The following is a 17716-nucleotide window of genomic DNA, read 5'->3' as shown; positions in this document are numbered from 1 at the left end:
ACGTAATACATATTCAGTAGTGATGGGAAAAACATGTTTTTGTCGGAATCGGCTCTGGAATCGTTTCCGGTATAGGTTCCGCAATCGGCTCCGGAATCGGAATCGGTTCCGAAATCGGAATTGGCTCTGGAATCGAAATCGGCCCTGGAATTGGAATCAGAAATCAGACGCGGCTTCGAAACGGAGTCGGTTTCGGCACCTCCATAAGAATAGGCGTTTGGGTCCAATGATGCTGCGTATTGATAGGCGCAAAGAATCCAAATTTACTTGTAAACTATGCATTCTCATAGAGATTTCCGGACTGATTTCGCTTCTAAAACTTCTTACTTATTTCAATTCAAGCACTGATTCTCATTCCGGAGCTAATTCCATTTCTAGAGTTACCGGAGCAAATTGCGATTCCCAAGTCTATTCTAATTTCGGAGCTGACTCCGGACTCGGCTCCGAAGTCAACTCCGGAATCGGTTCCGAAATCGGCTCCAGAATCGGTAAAGGAATCGAATCCGGATTAGGAATCGATTTCACCATCGTATTGACTTCGTAATTGATTCCGAACGCGGAATCGGGTAGGTCCGATTCCGTACTCCCACCACTAATATTCAGCATTCCGTAGGTTCGTCGCTTGATGTCATCCGAAGACTTTCGTTTAAGTTTTCGTTCTCATCAGCAGATGGCGCCTCTGTCTCGATCGCCTAAAGTGCCATCTGTTGATTGCAACCGAAACTAATACGAAACTTCAACATTGAGCAAAGCTTTAAATGCTTTTGCTATAGTCGTAATTAAATGCTCATGCAGATTCCATTTTTTGTGCTTGTCTATTTTAATATCCATCATTCTTCGCATGCTAGTGCGCGCTTAGGCACCTTTCACTACAAAAACAGCCAATCAACAAGCGATTAAGGCAAGCAGGGTAAGTGATCTTGAACTTTTGTCCTTCATTTACAAAGTCAGCGAACTCGTAGCGATTTAGAAGGTGATTTCCTTCCTTTGTAAACATTAAAATATCATATGCTCAGATCATTTCTACGTGAAGCGCTCGTTTATTCCATTCCACAAGAATTGTAGATAATATTTGTCCACCTTTTGCTTCACTGGTCTGGTCAGCCAACCAGCGAAAGCAACACCGTATTGGAGATGCCTGCCGGAGGAGGCTTCTCTACAATGCGATACCCATTCTCGTCCGCCTCGTAACTGTACTCGTACGTTTCGCCATCGGTCCCGATGAAGCGATACACTCCTGTTACACGCAAAATGCCCGTCTCGGGGTCGATGGTCCCTTGCTCCTCGCGGAACTGGCCATCCTTTGTTTTGTAGGAAAAGCTGTACCCATTTTCATCGCGCACATTTTCGAAGTAAACGAGCTCCGGATCCTGCTCTCGTACAGGGGCGGCAACGGTCACGGTCACGGTCAGTGCAACTGTCACTGCCGTTATGATCCACGATTTCGAATGCTTAAACAAGAGCAAGGAAAAGGAGATCACCAAATATTGTGCACGCTCGCTTGATAAGAAAACCGTGTTGTCGCTTACCATCGCTACTGGAGTCCGTTGTTATCCGTCCGTCCTGTTCGCAACAGCGATAAGTCAATACTAAAAGTTTCAACAACCGGCTGCTGCGCTGCGATGCGCTGACGGTCGTCGGCTTCTTCGTTTCTTGTGGTGAATGGTGCCAAAGATGATACGCATTACGACGATCAAGGTTATGCTTGTGGTAGGTGGTACAAAGCCATGCACATGTATTTATAAGTTAACACAATTTTGCTTACGCACATGCTAGACTTTTTTTGTAATATTCTGCATTCCGTGAGTTCGTCGCTTGATAGCGATAGAAGTCTTTTGTATTGGTTTTATTTTTTACCGGTAGATGATAGCCGTTAATCTAAATTAATACGAAAAATAATGTTTGGACAACGTTTTAGTTTGCCTTTTCAAATTAAATCATCTATGAAAAAATGAAAAAGTGCCTCGAAGCATAGTTTATCCGCATTTTTCCATTCCATGAAATGCCCATTGTAACGTAATTAATATTATTTTTTTTATCTTTATTTGAATGCTGCTGCGCGTTAAGTTAGGTTTGGCTATAAAAACCGCCTACCTGTAAGCTATTAAGCCAAACGTGTTAAACGAACTTTTGCTCTGTGTTGAGTCTTGTAGGCTATCAGCCTTTAGATAAATTTTAGACACTTTAGACTACACTCAATATTCCTAATTTATTTCTCCATAAAGCACATTCATAATAATTTTCAGCGGTTATCAGCTTCCCACCTCAACCGACGAGCGAAAGTAACACAGTGTTGGAGATGCCGGGAGCGCCTGGCAGCGGTGGCTTACCAACGATGCGATACCCGTTCTCGTCCGCCTCATAGTACACCTCGTACGTTTCACCGTCGGTACCGATGTACTTATACGACCCTGTCACACGCAAAATGCCCGACTCGGGATCAATGTATCCCTGCTCCCGGCGACTCTGGCCATCCTTCGTTTTGTAGGAATAAAAGTATCCTTGATCATCACGCACGTTGTCGTAGTATAGTATGTCGGGTTCCTCTTCTCCAACGGGCGCTGCCAGGATCGCGGTTACGGTCAGTGCAACTGCCACCGTTGCTAGGATCCACTTGTAGGAACGCTTAAACGAACATCAAATTTTAATAAAAGATAACACCTTCTTGAGCACGCATTCGATAAACAAACCGCGTATCTTACCATCGTTGCTTGAGTCCGTCCTGTTTGCAACAGCGATACATCAACACTAAAACATTTCGGTCTTTAGCATCTGTGTGCCTGTCAAGGTTATGTTTGCCGGCGATACCAAGACAAACACATGCGCTTATAACTTAAGCCAAGCGTACGCTGTAAATATTGGTGAGCTACTTATCAAACGTGTTTCAACTATTTAGCTGGGGAATAACCCTCATTCCGGTGCATCGCTGAATGTTGCTGATGTTTCCATCGACATTCTCCAGTGAAAAGATGCCACTTCAAGGCCGTTTAGTTGTGGTAAAAGACAAAAAGAAAACCGGGTGAATCTTTCTAAAAATAATTTCGGCATTTTGGACTGTCAGTTTGACTAGATCTTCCCAGCGAGCAAGGTTGGAACGGGAGCTCGCTCTGTAGATTTGGTAGAATTTTGGCTGCCTTTTCCTGTAAAAAAAAAAACATGAAGAATCAGGTAAGAGAGCCATAAAAAACACATAAATACGAGTATTACAACGTTCTTTTCTGCCTCACAGATTTGTTTCCTTCTTTTACTCGTACCCCTTTTGTGCGGTGTCGGCGGGGCACCGGCCCAAGGAGTTGATCCAAATTTGAAGAGCTTCTACCACGAGGCGGACGACGAGGAGCAAATGTTTTCGTAAGTACCACTATCGCACTGTGTTGGTAAACCACCCAAAAGCAACTGTTTTGTTTGCCCTGTCCACATTCTTCCAGCTACAAAACGAACGACGGCCAATCACGCGAGGAAACGGTCTCCTGGGATAAAGACACGGGCAAGATTGTCATCTCCGGGTGGTATCGATACCTCGGGCCGGACGGTGTCCTCTACACCGTGCAGTACGTGGCGGACGAAAACGGGTTTCAGCCGCTCGGCGCCCATCTGCCCGGTGCCGATCCGAATCCAGATTTGTACACCATTTCTACCCCGTTCGCGGGTGGAATCTCGAAAACCGTGCTCCTCTCGCTGGTTGGATAAACCAGGCCGACCAGGTGGGCGGTGCGGTTGAAAATTGGCGTAAAATTCTGCGCTTTCCGGTTTTTGCGCTTTTGGTTGTTGTTTTGTGTAAAAAAGTAAAAATTGTACTGTGGGCAGGATATATCCCCACTCATGCTACTGCGTGCGAATGAAAATCAATAAAAATTATCGCTACACCGCTGATCAAACGGGCGTACCAGGCAAACTTTAGCGTTTTGGCACCGTGTGTAGCCGTGGTTTCTGGACGTTATGTGTTAGTCAAACCTTCGCGACGCTAGAAACAGGTTGTACGGCTTTTATGTTGCGCTGTTGTAGTTTAATTCCCCATCCATCATGTATCGGGTGAGTGTTTGATTTAGTTGCTAGAAAAGCAGTTAGTTTGAAGACTTTTTTAAATATCTAAACATTTTAGTATTGTGTGTGTCTTCTTGCCTTTTTACTGGCATCAACGCTACTGACCGACGCCCGACCGGCGATGGAGAAAGACCACAACTTCCACTACTATGAGATAATAAGCACTGAAAATGGGCAATTGTTTTCGTACGTGTTTAATTCCTCATTACTAAAACAAAGAAGAATCTATTTTATTAACCATTTATACCCTTTTTTGCATTTTTAAAGCTATAAAACGAAGGACAATCAGTGGCGCGATGAAACAGTTGAGACCGATCCCAAGACCGGCAAGCTGGTCATCTCAGGCTGGTACCGCTACGTCGGGCCCGATGGCGTCACCTACCAGGTCAAGTACGTGGCGGACGAGAATGGCTACCGGCCGCTCGGGATGCATCTGCCCGGGGCCGATCTGTCCGATCCGACCGCGTTCAGCGTGCTTACGCCACTCGTCGATAGTGGCGTTTCGCGAACAGTGCTTCTATCCCTAGTCGGCTGACATCAGCAAACGGGGGCGATATAAATTACAATTTTGTGCGTGTGCTATTTTAAATGCGGTTAAATTATGGAAATCCTATCTTTAGTAGTTTGGTACGATTAGCAACGTGGTATTGATAGTATTAAAATTTGAAGACAAAAAATGAAACACGATACACGTCGGAACGAAGACGAACAGCATTGTGGAACCTGTCCCTGTCAGTAGCATAACCGATCACCGCGCAGCGAGCGTTGATTTGTGAGTTCGCTTGCTGGAATCATACTCGATTAACATCTCCTAGGATCGTTCGAAGGCAACGACCTTGCTTGAAACGGCTCTTCGGGGGCCTCTTCGCTTCTCGGGCTTGGGCAACGACAGACGCACTAATCAAGCGCTATCGCACCCATCGGCGAGCATCGGTTTTTGCTAGCTTTTACGCAGAAGCTTGGAAGCTGCGTAGACGTGCTGAGGATGCCAACGAGTGTGGTTGTTTTTTTTTTTTTGTGCGAAGAAAAAAATCTGAAGCAAAGGAGTAAAGCAGTTTTATTTTTTGTAGAGAAAGATTCTAGGAAATAAAATGCGTGCGGTAAGCTTGTTGTTTGTTCGATTGTGATGAAGCAAGAGAGAAATGATTAAATAAAACATTCATAATCCCCTCTTCTATGTGGCAGATTCAAGGTGTGCTTCTTTGTGTGTTTGTAACGCTTCTTCCTGTTGTTATTGGAGCTCCAATAGGCGACGATCTAATTAGCTACGAAAGCGTGCAAACCGATAATGGATATCGGTTCTCGTAAGTGCACCTTAGATTAATGTAATGCAATTTCCATGATAAAAAGAATCAAACATGTATTTCCAGCTACGAAACAAAGGATGGACAGGCACGGGAAGAGGTCGGTACGATCGACCCCAGCACGGGGGTGCTGACGGTGACTGGTTGGTACAGCTACCGCACGCCAGATGGCGATACGCAGCGTGTTGATTTTGTTGCGGATGAAAATGGCTATCGAATCGTTGACCAACCGCCAAACGTTGTGGCACAATTCATACCGATGGTTGTTGCTGGTTCACCTATCGATAAGACGGTGCTGCTATCGCTCGTCGGATAGGGAGATACTTTTCTTGGAACGTTGCAAGAAAAACAATTAATTTTTCATAACAATATGTTACAACACAGAAGCTAACAATTGTCAAACAATACACTATAGATAGAAATAAGTAATAGTTCGCTTTCAATGGATTATAAAAGAGGCTGAGGTTAGGGTTATATTATCAGCTTAGTAGTTATGATATCAGCTATATAATTGGATATCGGATTCATATTGCATATGGATTATAGGACATCAGATAGATAATCATTTATAATATTTAATACACATAACATCACAAATGTGTGAATAAATTATTTAACAGAAACATTAAGAACCTCTTGTGGGATATATTGAAAGGTTCGTCGCTTGTTTCGGCAGGAGTCTTTTGATTATATTTTGAAATAGTAGCAGTAGTTAAGCAAGACCTAATCTGGAAGATTTATATTTTATTTTAAAATTTAACATTTATGTTTTCTTTATCCATTTGTTCTATCCATTTCGAAAATGATAACATTACAGTAACTCTTGTTAAGTAGCTTAATACGATTAGCAATGCCGTATGGTTATTATTCAAAATTTGATATTAGAAAAAACGAAAAACGTTGCAAAAAAGGGGGAATGACTAACATTAAGCAACCTGTCCCTCTCAGTAGCAATAACGATCATCGTGCAATTGAGCATTACCTCGCGAGATCGTCTGCCGGGATCATTGAAACGTACCCGATGAACCTCTCTTAAGATTGGTCCGAAGGTATTGACCTTTCTGGTACGGCTCAGGGGATCTTCGCGTCTCAGCTGGGACGCATTAATCATTTCTGAATCTGACCCCTCGGTGGGCATCTCTTTCGCTAGCTTTTGCAAAAGCTTTAAAGCTGTGTAGACGTGTGAAAGGTGCTGACGAGTGTGGTTCATGTTAGCGCAGTGCAAAATTTGTGAGTGATATTAGAAGAGTTTGGGAACTTGCTTTTACTGCACAGGAAGGATTCTATTAACGAAAATGCGTGTGGTAAGAATGTTGTTGATTTGATTGTGATTTGAATCTTGAAGATAATATTACATTCTTTCCTATTTCCAACTTGCACTGTGGTAGATTGGTGTGTTTCTTGCCGTGTGTGTCCTGCTTACGTCTTTGATCATTGGAGCTCCAATAGGTGACGATCTAATTAGCTACGAGAACGTACAAACCGAGGATGGATATCGTTTCTCGTAAGTGTACATTAAGTTCAATTGGATTTCTGAATTAAATTTCCAAACTGATTAAAAAAATCGTCTATTTCTAGCTACGAAACAAAGGATGGACAAGCACGGGAAGAGATCGGTACGATCGACCCAAGCACGGGCGTGTTGCGCGTGACGGGTTGGTACAGTTACTACACTCCAGATGGCGTTATGCATCGTGTTGATTTTGTTGCGGATGAAAATGGCTATCGAGTCGAAAGCGAACCGTCGTCCGTTGAGGAAGAGTTCACACCAAACGTTGAAGCTGGTCCTATCGATAGGACGGTGCTGCTTTCGCTTGTTGGATAGGGATATCTCATAATCTGATTTTAATTGGAACATTGCAACAAATGCTATTTTCAACGACAGTCAACATCTTCAACGAAGCAGCTATTAGCTCAGTATGATAAAAAATCGTCAAAATGCATTAGATAATATTAGATCACTTTCATCGGGTCGTTAAAGAGGCTATACTTTCAGGGCTGTTCTAGGTACAGATTTTCAAAATATCTACACATATTAAGGGTAATCAAAAGGTTAACAGAATAAACGGGTAAATAAAATTGCATAAAGTACCATGTGATGCTTAACTGCAATTGTTTTAGTCACAGCAATTTACATGAAAACACATATAAATGTCTTCTACACATTTTTATGCTGTCGAATACATAATCGGGGAAGATTTATTTTTAGTTAAACGAAACTTAAATTACTTGCTGCTATGTTTTTTTTTCATTTTCTCTCCATCCTTTTAATGATCTGAATGATCTCAACCCCGGCAGATCTATCCCATCAGCAACGACAGGAAAGCCTTCATCCTTAAATCTGCATCGCGTGCGTTTCTTGTCACCGTTCGTGCCCGATAGCCCTTCTTGCCGCTCGTGTACATGACCATCACCATCGTGCCGTCCTTATTCTTGTACCCATACTGGCCCATCAGCATCAGCTCCTGCTCGGGCGTTCCAACGTTCACCAGCATACCGACTTCCTCCCTAAACTGTCCATCACTCGTTTCGTACCTTTTGTGAGAAAGAAAGCAGAACAAAATACGTCACACTGCACTAGCAACAAGCTTCATGCACTTGCGATCACTCACTTAAACCGATACATTTCCTGCCCGTGGATACTTTCGTAGTTGAGGAGTTCAGTATCCTGATCCGCATCTGACGACTCCATCGGAGCACATTTTGATACAGCTAGCAGCGTGCCTAACGATACTACCACGCCGATAAGATTCATGATGAGCACTGGGCATCAAACTATGTCCTACAGCTTCTTAAAACTACCATTTTGGACATCGTTTTGCCTAACAAAGGTGTGATTGAGCGGGTTGCGAGCGGGGGATTTTGGAATAAGTTAAACAACATCGAAACACAAAGGTTTGAAGTGACAGCTCAAGGAGTACACGGGGATTTAGGCATGGCCACGGTATGGGTGCACACACGAGCGCACGGTGGATGATGAGCTTCGATCAACGCTGATGAGAACACATCAAACACTGATGGCTCTATTAGTAGAAGGTGTGGTTTTGGAGAATACAGCATAGAGCAGTCTAAAACGTCTTCATTAAAATACTTGCAACGAACAAAAAACGGAGGATGCAGTGAAGCATTGTTCCTCCCAAGAGCACTTCAGCCCAACAACTCTTCACCAAACACTGCACCAAAGGTTGTTGTAGTTCGCCAAAGGCATAACGCAAAGGCTCTTTCCATACGTTTTGCTCGGAACACATTCGGAACGTTTGTTCGGAGTGAACTGGTTTCAAAGCTACCTTTCAACCTCGAACCGCGCACGCCTGCTACGATAATATGCTAATCGGTTTTGCTGGTTCGCTGTTAATTTTAACTCCGATTTGATAAGAGCGCGATGCGTGTCAGATCACTTCCGTTACATAAGCATTGCTTCTGTCTGGCTGCAGACGCAAGGAGGCGCCAAGCAATTATGTTGCGATAGATAATCATTCACGAGCAAAAAAACAAAACAGATGGAAATGAGAGTCAGAAACAGAGAATATTGTGTAAGGAATATTGTGGACAATTGTCGGATCTGCTGGAACTCATAGAACGTTTCCCCTTTCAAGCTTATGCAATGCGATATGATGTTATCCAAACAAGCGCAGTACGATTGCATTCCAGTGACCTCATTTTATGTCCTCCTATCATGCTAATCCCTCTTACCTTTGGCTTGGATGCACAGCCCACTCGAAGGGTTGCCCCAATCAGTTCAGCCCAGCTGATCGAACGAGGACCAACATTTAGATTACAGCTGACCGATTAAATGCCGTCCGGCGATGAGCCCTCTCTCCCAAATGTGCTCCAACACAAACAAACACTGGCGCTTCCCTCCCACGTGCTACGGCCCAGCTAGATAAGGTTGCAGCAGCACGCCGGGAAGGCCACCAAAAGTCAAGATGCCTCCCCGCCAAAGAAACACCAAACTGCAAGCGTGCCCGTGGACATCACCATAAAATTGAACCGTAAAACTTGCCTCACCTCACGCATCTTACCCACGCATCATACACAACAAACAGTTTTGGGGTGTTGTTTTTTTGGCTTGGTTTGCTCAGAGTGTGTCTCCGAACAAAAAAAACACTCACACACAGAGATACCAACTAACCGAGCTTCGAAAGAAAGGTGACAGAGAGCAGAAAAACAAAATCTCCTTCCTTCCAAGCCAAACGAGCGCATCGCACCTACGATGGGAGGGATGTAGGTCGAAGGAGATGTAAAATACCGACACACAAACGCAAACACGAACGGGCTCAGGCTCCAAAATATGCGATCTCCGTCGGCGAGCGCGAGATGATCGGCGATGTGACGCCAGGAGGTCAATTCGGAGGTGACCGGTGTCTCGGCAGCGCCCGCTGATGCACGCTGACATAATCGATGATGCATCGCCAGCAAAGCAACTAGTGGATGATGATGATGGTGACGCTCAAGATGGTGATTATCTCGATCGCGATGTTCACTAGCCAGCAGCGTCCTTCCCATTTAGCTCGACCCAATGTCAACCAAGGCTGTGCTGAAAGGAACCTTTAAAAAAAACGGTCCCAAAAAACAGTCCGAATTCCCAGAAGTCCTCTTTTTATCTTCCCTTTTTCGTTCAGGCTGCCTTCAAATCGATGGCCTGAAACTCTATGATATCTAATCATTCTAGCTTCGATGCTTAAATTCGGGGATTTTTTGTCCCCCCCCCCCACGCCATCCTAACCTTCCCCATTTGAGAACGTTTGCACAAAAGGAACACGGCCGCGGAACATCGGCCACGGTGAGTTGTCGGCGACCAAACGCTTTTGTAGCGCGGTATTACCGTGCATAAATTACTACTAAAATGTGACTTATGTGTAAGCACGCAAGCGTTCGCGTTGCCATGGATTTTGTTGTTGTTGGTGGTGGAAAGTAGAAGAGGAAGGGTAAGACCGGGTAGGGGGATGCTAGCCTGATGTTGCGGTAACACTATGCGGAGAAAGATGAAGAAGATACTTTCAAGGTTAACCAGAAAGTGGCTCGCTGGCTGCTGCTGCTGCTGGTGAATGGTGCGCATGGTGCGGGGTCGTGATTGGACCACTTTTCGATCATCCCCCTCCCCCTTACCCCACCGAGTGTCCGTTCGCCAGAGATGGCGCGAGGGGATGATAAACGAGAAAAGGGTGGGGCTGTGCATGGAAGATGATCAAGAAAATCGTCAACGAGCGGTTGGCTGTAGCCTTCGAACAGTTTTCACTATCACTAACATCACACGCACAAACACGGTAAAGTACTAGAAAGACACACACACACACACACATACACATCCATGTGTAGATTCTTCTTCTTTCTTCCCGGGGTAGCTTAGCGGTTTGGGACGGAATGTCTCACGGAGTGCCGATGCTTTCATTAGCATATCTGTGGAGTGTTTCTTTTTCTTGTGTGTGGTTTCGTTTTCGGTTTGTTCGATTGGATTTTGCATCATATTTCTAGCTCGCGCTCGTGTGCCGTAAGTTTCGACGGTTACAGCCAACTGTAGCGAGGGGCATCAATCGATTTTGCTGTAAAATATTACACTCCTGCAAAACACATTTCCTGGGAAGTCGGTCCCCCAAAAGAGCTACTCCAATAGTTCACCCAGCTTATCGGTCATCATTACCGACCAATAAATTGCTTTGTTTTGGAGACAAAACCCAACGGTTGTCCAATTCGGGCTCTGACATTTGCATCTCATCTTTTGGTTAGAATCTTTTCGTCCGGAGCAATGAAGAGGCATCGCAAACAGGCACAAAAAAAGGGCATGTGAACCTCCCGCGTGATGCATCCACTAACGGCAGCACATCAAAGAGGGACCATAAATCATTACATATTTACTGCCGACGTGCGTGCGTGCGTGCGTCCTGAGAGTGCTACTGGCACTTCGTTTCGTTGTTCACTGTACCGTTTTTTCGCTGTGGCTTTTGGTTGCGGGGGTAAAGTCGGGTAAGTGATACAGTAAACAGAAGGTTTTTTGCTGTGCCGTCGGTTTTGCTACGCTACGAAGCACACAGGCAGAGAAGGCTGCGGTGCTTGAGAGCGAAAGATTGTAGTCCAGCGAAAGAGACTCCAATCTCAAGTGCCTTGCCTCGAGTCTACACCGCAACGGCGACGAGACATTGAAAGCAAAAGTGATCTTTCTTCCACTGTTCAACGCGATCGCTTTGTCCCAGACCTCGGACCAGTTTCTTTTGTTGCTTGCTCTCCAGCAGCATTCTGTGGTTCTAACCGGATGCGCGTACGCCTACCTAGGGAGTCTAATTTCAAACCCGATCTAATGCGTTGAACATCATCCTCACCGTACCTTCACAGACGAGGTCCTCACTCGTCAGTGCAGTGGAACCAGGTACGAGAATGAACCTTCACACTTTACCGTATTACCGGTTTGCGGAAGACGCACAGTACAGTACAGTACTAGCAACTTGGCTAGCAAAAACTCATGCTTTCCACGTGATATGATCGATGTAATTGATCGACTGATCGAATGACACACTGCCACTGCCTCGCTGAAAGCGAATCACGTTCTGTAGTAGGAGGCATGGGCGAACCCCCGGACGGCAACCGCAGGACCGTTATCAAGCAAAAGTGTGGTGTGTGCATCCTAATTACTGCTGAGGGGAAGCTGACAAGTTATGACAGTTTGTAGAAGAACACCGATAGCGTATAAAAGAAGATGCTAGCTGCATTGTCCCCCGTTAGTTACGGTAGCTAAGTGGTTGAAGACGGATCGCACAAGTTGTAGTACATCAGTTCAAATATATATTAGAAAAACAGTTACTTCAAGATGAAGATGGTACACAATATTCTTTCCATCAGTTCCCAATCAACTTTGAATTAACGTCCAAAACTTTTGTGTGTTTATAGCTATTAGCAGCAATCGCTTTGACACTGGTGATTAGTGCATTTGCTGCCCCGCTGGATGATTCCCGAAATGCCGAGATCTTGCGGTACAGCAGCGAAAACATTGGAATTGATGGCTATCGATTCGAGTAAGTTGTGCTAGATTTGTCTAGGATAGTGCCTGGCTCATAAAAAGGGACTCTAATCTCATCGACACAGGTTCGCCACAAGCGACGGTACAAGCCGAACGGAGGAGGCTGAGCTGCGTAATCCCGGCACGGATAATGAGGCGATTGCCGTACGAGGATCCTACTCATATACCGGGCCCGATGGGACCGTGTACGTGATCAACTACGTTGCGGATGAGAACGGATTCCAACCGGAAGGTGCACATATTCCCAAGTAGTTTGGTCATTCAAACTCCAAATCAGCCTTATCCAGTAGCCAAATTATAGTGACAAATTCTTTTGCGGGAGAACCTTTCGGTTTTTAATGCATTTCACTGTAGAGAGTCAAGAACAAGTCATCTCCGTCTTTAGTTTCGAGAATTCCTCCCATCCACGATCAGTTTGCTGATGCGATCATGTTTGATTTAAAAAATAAAAAGCAAAAAATACCTCCAAAATCCTCGATACTTCGAAATACGAAAATCGATGCAACACCGGTTCAGTTCTATCTGGAGGCGTTCCTATTCCACCGGTTTTTTTTACAGATATTCAAACTCTCCTTTGATATTCAACCGAACCCGACATCCGTGTTGCGTCCATGCTATTAGACCGGTTCTTCCTAAGCTTATGCATGGAAAATGCACATAAAATTCTCATTTCGGACGCATTTGTCGGAGCGTCCCACAAGAGAAAAGACTGCAACGAATGATGTGACAAAATGTGCAAAACCAATGATTGGAAACTGAGCCACTTTTTTGTGGGTAGATTATAGCATTCTGTTCTACCTTGTGCCAAATTTCAGTATAAAAGCGATCACACTTGTGACATCGTTCTTTAGTAACGTTCTTGGCTTTGCAACCGTCAACGACGCATCTCGTTCGAACATCAACAGATTGAAGTAATTCACCCGAAAGAACATCCAAATCTTTTTCTGCGTGAAAATGAAGTGTGCATTGATCTGTGTGGCTTTGTGCGTGGCCGCGGCCGTGGCCATCCCCGTCCCGGACCAGAACGCCGAAACGCTCAAGTACGACAACAACATCAACGGTGTCGACGGGTACAGCTATCAGTACGAGACGAGCAACGGCATCTCGGCGCAGGAAGCGGGCGAGCTGAAGGCGGTCGGTGAGGCGTCCGCCCTGGCCGTGCGTGGATCCTACACGTACACGGCCGCCGACGGACAGGTGTACACGGTGACGTACATTGCGGACGAGAACGGATTCCAGCCGGAAGGCGAACATCTGCCGAAGGAGTAGAGCGTAACGAATGGCGTACTCGAGATGTAAATAAATGGTTGGAAATTGTACCAAAACATGTTTTGTGTCACTTGTATGAAAGATATGCCAGTTACAGTTGAATGGTGACAAATGGTGATCAAATCGCCCGCAATTTCTTCTGATTGCGTAATTTGTAAATATTGAATATTCCAAAAACATTGAATTGATTGTCCAGTAGCTTCAAAAGTGACAAAAGTTTCAATTTTGAAGTGATCCACTCACACACAAACACTTTGGACACCTCTTTTGGCATTGCTAATTTATTGCCGCGATTTTTAACAACCTCTTTTTGCCAAAAAATGCGTTGACCCTCTCATTGACCCGCCAATTGGTGGCGTGTGTGCTATATTGGGCTTCTTTCACTGGACGAGGCGGAGCGAAGGGAAACGCGATTCATTCAGAAACACACAATCCAATTCATACCGATCGGATGTCGGTACGACGGGTGTAAACTTGACATTCACCCGACGGTTCTTTCCTTCTTAGTGCAAGCAAGGCACGGATGCTACTGGCCACCGTTCCCTCCTCCCGAAAAGGGGGTACGCGATTGCACGGCACCAAGGGAGGAACACGATCGCCGCACACGCCGGCTGAAGGTCGTAATCGTACAGTGTTTGCAGGGAACTGTTTGAATTCGAGTATAAAAAGCTGGTCCCGCACTCTCGGACAGCATCAGTTGCAGCCTCAAACTCTGGACACAGTGTACTGCAGTGTACTACAACCCCTTCAAGCCCACGAGCCCAAGCAACAAAGCATCTTCAATCATGCAGACCTCCATCGTTATCCTGCTGTTCGCCGGCCTGCTAGCGCTCGGCTATGCTGCACCGCGCCCTGGCGCCGAGGAAAAGGACGCCCAGCTGCTGAAGTACGAGAACGACCACAACGGCATCGATGGGTACAACTTCCAGTTCGACACGAGCAACGGCATCCAGCGCCAGGAGCAGGCCCAGCTGAAACAGTTCGACGATGAAAATGCGGCCCTGGTTGTGCGCGGCTCGTACTCGTTCACCGGTGACGATGGGCAGGTGTACACGGTGAACTACGTTGCGGACGAGAACGGTTTCCAGCCGGAAGCTCCCCATCTGCCGAAGTAAGGCAAACGGGGTTTGGTTGGCAGTGTGTGTTAGTGCAAACTTTTTGCGATTGGTCCATATAGGTTAAAAATTTGTTTTTTCTTCCTTCGGTTTGTTAATTAAAGAACGATAGTTCATTTGAGTATAACTGGGTGTGCTGGAAGGATTCTTTTGATAGAAGATTTTGAGAAAAATGCTAAGAGTGAGAGATGTTTTGGGAATTTCTTAAGTCTCGCAAGCCTAACTTTTCAGCGTTTGAGGTCGTACAAAAGTGGCTTCTCACTACTAAAAATTTGAATAAATGAAATGACACAAACAACACATAAGTTGTTCTAAATGAAATACAGTAGAGTCTCTTAAGTCGTTGAGCGCATTCTTTCCGATATAAAATGTTATTTGTTATTAACAATTTACATCCATTACATGTCTTTCTAAGACAGATAACTATTTAAAGGAACAGAAGAGGACCCAAAAAGTACTTCATCATTCCTATTCCTAAGAGATGTATATTGAAGGATCTCCGAATCTGAGACTCTCCTATGTTAATCCCAAAGGATGTAGTAGTGTTGTCTTCTCTGTAACTATGTAAGCGTAATGATCTTATTTGAACCACCGAACGAACGAGCTAGTCCTCTACAGTCCGACCCAGTATGGTCCTGATAGAAAACCATTAAAATTTAGTTTTGTGAGGGTTCTTTTCATTTCTGATTGCATCATCCTAACGTAAGTTCAAAGTCTTAAAGATCACACAGCTATTTGTTATCAAAGTCAAAAAAATTACATGGAGGTGTAAAAGTTCCCAACATTAAGAACTAGAACGAAAACTTCAGATTCGCTGTATTAGAATTATCACCTTTACTTAAAAATAATAAAAAAGAAGCCACTGATATGCTCTAAAAGTCATGAGAATGAAAGTAGCTTTTAATTCTACTGTATGCAAAAGTTCAACGATCTCTACTGAAAGCTTTACCCTCACTACCTGATCTGAATTTCAATGAAATTGGTCGGCTGGACTACATAAAACCATACCGTACCATGATCACGAGATAGTTCACCCGATACTGCAGCATTTGACTCCCAAACAATGCGTTTGGTTGCGGCCCAAAATCCAACGGCTCTAGACCACCAACCATCTTATTATTCCGTGCACAAATGTGAAGCCATATTCATAATCATGCTACTTTTTTATGGACCTCAAAATCATTAGCCCTGTTTGTACACAAACTGCGACCAACTCCCCGGGGGAGAACTATTAAACATCCTTTCGGAAGCAACCTCAAGATTTTGGAGCAACATACAGAGAAACAACAACAACAAATGATTAAAAGAACCTCCTCATGGGTGCTTCGCACCCGTCCGAAATCGATCATTCTCGCCACCGGCGCACTGGGCCGGACCGGACAAAGCAGGCCTCGACATTTGCGCTACCTACTCGAAACCGTCTCGCGCAGCATGCCGCATGCGTTTGCTTCACGGTCGGTCGCTCCATTTCAAACGCCACTGACATTTCCGTTTGCAAATCGGTGAGCCCGCACACACTTGATATTGATTTATCCGGTCTTCCCTTCCACAGTTTATCTGCATGCATCCTGGCATTGAAATTTTCCGCCAATTTTTGGTATCGGTCTGCTGTGTGTCGGAACCGTTTTGCAGTTGCACCGCCAGTCCTATCTCCATTCTTCCGCGGCCTGAAGCAACGGAAGGGCTTCTAACTTTGTGCTGGAAACATTCAAAACCAACAAAAGACAGATGGAACATGAACATACACACAGACACAAACGTAAAGTCTAGTCTTGGTACAGCGAATGATGGTGACACCGGGCAGCTCGCTCTGCTCACTCATCATCGAAACCGGTTCAAAATTTTTATTTAGGGTGTGGGTCACATAAAAATTTGAATTCGCCCAGGCGCGTGTGTCGGGGCCGGTCGAATTAGAGACCGAAGCGGGTGTCGTACCCCTCCCTCTTCGTAGCTTATCTCGAAGCAAAAAGATGGGTCTGTGATCGCCTGTTGTGTGTGTGTGTGTGTGTGTGTGTGTGTTCCCACTCCCGCACCTTACTTTTTTCTGTTTGATGCGTGATGTGCCTTACTCCTTCGTGCCGTACCGTGCGGGAAGACAGCGTCAGAGTCGCCGGATTGCAAAACTATCCCGCGAGCCCGGGTGGTTCACGGGTAAGGGAGATGATATTCCCCCCTCCCCCCTCTCTCTGCCTAAAGATCGTCGTCACACGAGCACACGCACCTCCCCCCAACATTGGGTGAATGTGATTAGTATAAATAGAAACGCAAACCGCCACACTGCTGTCAGTTGTCTAACGTAGCGCCAGCAAGTCACTGTATTTCGTTACCGCCCTGCAGTAAATAGTGCAAAAAAACCCTCCTTCCACCATGAAATTCGCCGTCGTGTTTGCCGCCGTTCTGGCCGTCGCTCTTGCCGCACCCGCCGACGAGCGGGACGCTCAGGTGCTGAAGTACGAGAACGATAACCTGGGTGTCGATGGATACAACTTCCAGTGAGTGTCTTTCACGCAGTGCATTACAGTGACAGTGATCATCGCTGGTGCATTGGTTCTCGAGTGATTGGTTCGTGTTTGTGTTGCTGTGTCGCTCACCTTCCGTTGTGCTTTCCATCGCAGGTACGAAACCAGCAACAACATTAACCGCGCCGAGACGGCCGAGCTGAAGAACTTCGGAGACGATGTGGCCGCCCTGGTCGTCCGCGGCTCGTACTCGTACACCGGCCCCGATGGACAGGTCTACACCGTGAACTACGTCGCCGACGAGAACGGTTTCCAGCCGGAAGCTCCCCATATCCCGCGCCTGTAAGGAGGGAAACTAAGCAAAGGATCTCTCTCTCTCTCTCGCTCTACTTTTCCTTCTGTCTCGCGCTCTATTTCCCAAACACTTCTCTGTTATTAGCTTGTTAAGGTTAATGAAACATTCTGCGAGCAACAGTACACCACCACCTTCACCCAATAAAAGCTGTGACCTGA

General features: G+C 45.5%; 11 protein-coding genes across 12 annotated transcripts; 8 read left to right on the top strand and 3 right to left on the bottom strand.

Annotated features, from left to right (window-relative positions):
* Nucleotides 1–1077: 1077 nt before the first annotated feature.
* On the bottom strand, nucleotides 1078–2087 carry LOC3290083 (endocuticle structural glycoprotein ABD-5). The gene is made up of 2 exons (XM_061645014.1): nucleotides 1530–2087; nucleotides 1078–1451 (listed from the first exon to the last, which is right to left on the bottom strand). The coding sequence occupies exons 1-2, from the start codon at nucleotides 1530–1532 to the stop codon at nucleotides 1101–1103; spliced, it is 354 nt and encodes a 117-aa protein (XP_061500998.1). The 5' UTR covers nucleotides 1533–2087; the 3' UTR covers nucleotides 1078–1100.
* A 103-nt stretch (nucleotides 2088–2190) lies between these two features.
* LOC3290082 (endocuticle structural glycoprotein ABD-5) lies at nucleotides 2191–2816 on the bottom strand. The gene is made up of 2 exons (XM_061645013.1): nucleotides 2703–2816; nucleotides 2191–2625 (listed from the first exon to the last, which is right to left on the bottom strand). The coding sequence occupies exons 1-2, from the start codon at nucleotides 2703–2705 to the stop codon at nucleotides 2266–2268; spliced, it is 363 nt and encodes a 120-aa protein (XP_061500997.1). The 5' UTR covers nucleotides 2706–2816; the 3' UTR covers nucleotides 2191–2265.
* Nucleotides 2817–3056: 240 nt separating this feature from the next.
* LOC5666861 (larval cuticle protein 65Ag1) lies at nucleotides 3057–3895 on the top strand. Its single transcript, XM_001688720.2, has 3 exons — nucleotides 3057–3168; nucleotides 3230–3351; nucleotides 3429–3895. Exons 1-3 carry the CDS (start codon nucleotides 3157–3159, stop codon nucleotides 3688–3690), a joined length of 396 nt encoding a protein of 131 aa, XP_001688772.2. The 5' UTR covers nucleotides 3057–3156; the 3' UTR covers nucleotides 3691–3895.
* Nucleotides 3896–3925: 30 nt separating this feature from the next.
* LOC3290085 (cuticle protein CP14.6) lies at nucleotides 3926–5148 on the top strand. 2 transcript variants are annotated; one of them, XM_556680.3, is made up of 3 exons: nucleotides 3926–4032; nucleotides 4103–4230; nucleotides 4312–5148. In XM_556680.3, exons 1-3 carry the CDS (start codon nucleotides 4024–4026, stop codon nucleotides 4577–4579), a joined length of 405 nt encoding a protein of 134 aa, XP_556680.3. In that variant the 5' UTR covers nucleotides 3926–4023; the 3' UTR covers nucleotides 4580–5148. The 2 variants fall into 2 exon arrangements, with proteins under 2 accessions (XP_556680.3, XP_061500996.1); XM_061645012.1 differs by lacking the exon at nucleotides 4103–4230 and having other exon boundaries at nucleotides 3947–4032.
* On the top strand, nucleotides 5052–5980 carry LOC4576295 (larval cuticle protein 65Ag1). Its single transcript, XM_001237742.3, has 3 exons — nucleotides 5052–5144; nucleotides 5230–5348; nucleotides 5415–5980. The coding sequence occupies exons 1-3, from the start codon at nucleotides 5136–5138 to the stop codon at nucleotides 5662–5664; spliced, it is 378 nt and encodes a 125-aa protein (XP_001237743.3). The 5' UTR covers nucleotides 5052–5135; the 3' UTR covers nucleotides 5665–5980.
* A 106-nt stretch (nucleotides 5981–6086) lies between these two features.
* On the top strand, nucleotides 6087–7454 carry LOC3290084 (larval cuticle protein 16/17). The gene is made up of 3 exons (XM_556679.2): nucleotides 6087–6652; nucleotides 6737–6852; nucleotides 6927–7454. The coding sequence occupies exons 1-3, from the start codon at nucleotides 6644–6646 to the stop codon at nucleotides 7171–7173; spliced, it is 372 nt and encodes a 123-aa protein (XP_556679.2). The 5' UTR covers nucleotides 6087–6643; the 3' UTR covers nucleotides 7174–7454.
* Nucleotides 7455–7588: 134 nt separating this feature from the next.
* On the bottom strand, nucleotides 7589–8466 carry LOC4576296 (endocuticle structural glycoprotein ABD-5). Its single transcript, XM_001237741.3, has 2 exons — nucleotides 7961–8466; nucleotides 7589–7883 (listed from the first exon to the last, which is right to left on the bottom strand). The coding sequence occupies exons 1-2, from the start codon at nucleotides 8101–8103 to the stop codon at nucleotides 7649–7651; spliced, it is 378 nt and encodes a 125-aa protein (XP_001237742.3). The 5' UTR covers nucleotides 8104–8466; the 3' UTR covers nucleotides 7589–7648.
* A 3572-nt stretch (nucleotides 8467–12038) lies between these two features.
* Nucleotides 12039–12831, top strand: LOC1276671 (flexible cuticle protein 12). The gene is made up of 3 exons (XM_316041.5): nucleotides 12039–12159; nucleotides 12231–12355; nucleotides 12426–12831. The coding sequence occupies exons 1-3, from the start codon at nucleotides 12151–12153 to the stop codon at nucleotides 12610–12612; spliced, it is 321 nt and encodes a 106-aa protein (XP_316041.4). The 5' UTR covers nucleotides 12039–12150; the 3' UTR covers nucleotides 12613–12831.
* Nucleotides 12832–13191: 360 nt separating this feature from the next.
* Nucleotides 13192–13685, top strand: LOC1276670 (flexible cuticle protein 12). The gene has a single exon (XM_316040.2). The coding sequence runs from the start codon at nucleotides 13315–13317 to the stop codon at nucleotides 13627–13629; it is 315 nt and encodes a 104-aa protein (XP_316040.2). The 5' UTR covers nucleotides 13192–13314; the 3' UTR covers nucleotides 13630–13685.
* A 259-nt stretch (nucleotides 13686–13944) lies between these two features.
* On the top strand, nucleotides 13945–14871 carry LOC1276669 (endocuticle structural glycoprotein ABD-5). Its single transcript, XM_316039.3, has one exon. It carries the CDS (start codon nucleotides 14415–14417, stop codon nucleotides 14742–14744), a length of 330 nt encoding a protein of 109 aa, XP_316039.1. The 5' UTR covers nucleotides 13945–14414; the 3' UTR covers nucleotides 14745–14871.
* A 2137-nt stretch (nucleotides 14872–17008) lies between these two features.
* On the top strand, nucleotides 17009–17716 carry LOC1276668 (flexible cuticle protein 12). Its single transcript, XM_316038.5, has 2 exons — nucleotides 17009–17236; nucleotides 17360–17716. Exons 1-2 carry the CDS (start codon nucleotides 17112–17114, stop codon nucleotides 17547–17549), a joined length of 315 nt encoding a protein of 104 aa, XP_316038.1. The 5' UTR covers nucleotides 17009–17111; the 3' UTR covers nucleotides 17550–17716.

Source organism: Anopheles gambiae, chromosome 2, assembly GCF_943734735.2.
Source record: "Anopheles gambiae chromosome 2, idAnoGambNW_F1_1, whole genome shotgun sequence".
Taxonomy (NCBI): Eukaryota; Metazoa; Arthropoda; class Insecta; order Diptera; family Culicidae; genus Anopheles; species Anopheles gambiae.
The sequence above is the reverse complement of the archived record's forward strand: the minus strand, read 5'-3'. Positions and strand labels throughout refer to the sequence as shown.

Excerpts from the sequence above, each read along its gene's own strand:
- LOC5666861 (XM_001688720.2), top strand. Across the intron at positions 3,352-3,428 it reads GACGAGGAGCAAATGTTTTC|CTACAAAACGAACGACGGCC; the intron begins GTAAGTACCACT and ends ACATTCTTCCAG.
- LOC3290085 (XM_556680.3), top strand. Across the intron at positions 4,231-4,311 it reads GAAAATGGGCAATTGTTTTC|CTATAAAACGAAGGACAATC; the intron begins GTACGTGTTTAA and ends GCATTTTTAAAG.
- LOC4576295 (XM_001237742.3), top strand. Across the intron at positions 5,349-5,414 it reads GATAATGGATATCGGTTCTC|CTACGAAACAAAGGATGGAC; the intron begins GTAAGTGCACCT and ends ATGTATTTCCAG.
- LOC3290084 (XM_556679.2), top strand. Across the intron at positions 6,853-6,926 it reads GAGGATGGATATCGTTTCTC|CTACGAAACAAAGGATGGAC; the intron begins GTAAGTGTACAT and ends GTCTATTTCTAG.
- LOC4576296 (XM_001237741.3), bottom strand. The coding sequence starts at position 8,103 with ATGAATCTTATCGGCGTGGTAGTATCGTTAGGCACGCTGCTAGCTGTA. Across the intron at positions 7,884-7,960 it reads CAGGAAATGTATCGGTTTAA|GTACGAAACGAGTGATGGAC; the intron begins GTGAGTGATCGC and ends TTCTCACAAAAG.
- LOC1276671 (XM_316041.5), top strand. Across the intron at positions 12,356-12,425 it reads ATTGATGGCTATCGATTCGA|GTTCGCCACAAGCGACGGTA; the intron begins GTAAGTTGTGCT and ends TCATCGACACAG.
- LOC1276670 (XM_316040.2), top strand. The coding sequence starts at position 13,315 with ATGAAGTGTGCATTGATCTGTGTGGCTTTGTGCGTGGCCGCGGCCGTG.
- LOC1276669 (XM_316039.3), top strand. The coding sequence starts at position 14,415 with ATGCAGACCTCCATCGTTATCCTGCTGTTCGCCGGCCTGCTAGCGCTC.
- LOC1276668 (XM_316038.5), top strand. The coding sequence starts at position 17,112 with ATGAAATTCGCCGTCGTGTTTGCCGCCGTTCTGGCCGTCGCTCTTGCC. Across the intron at positions 17,237-17,359 it reads GTCGATGGATACAACTTCCA|GTACGAAACCAGCAACAACA; the intron begins GTGAGTGTCTTT and ends TTTCCATCGCAG.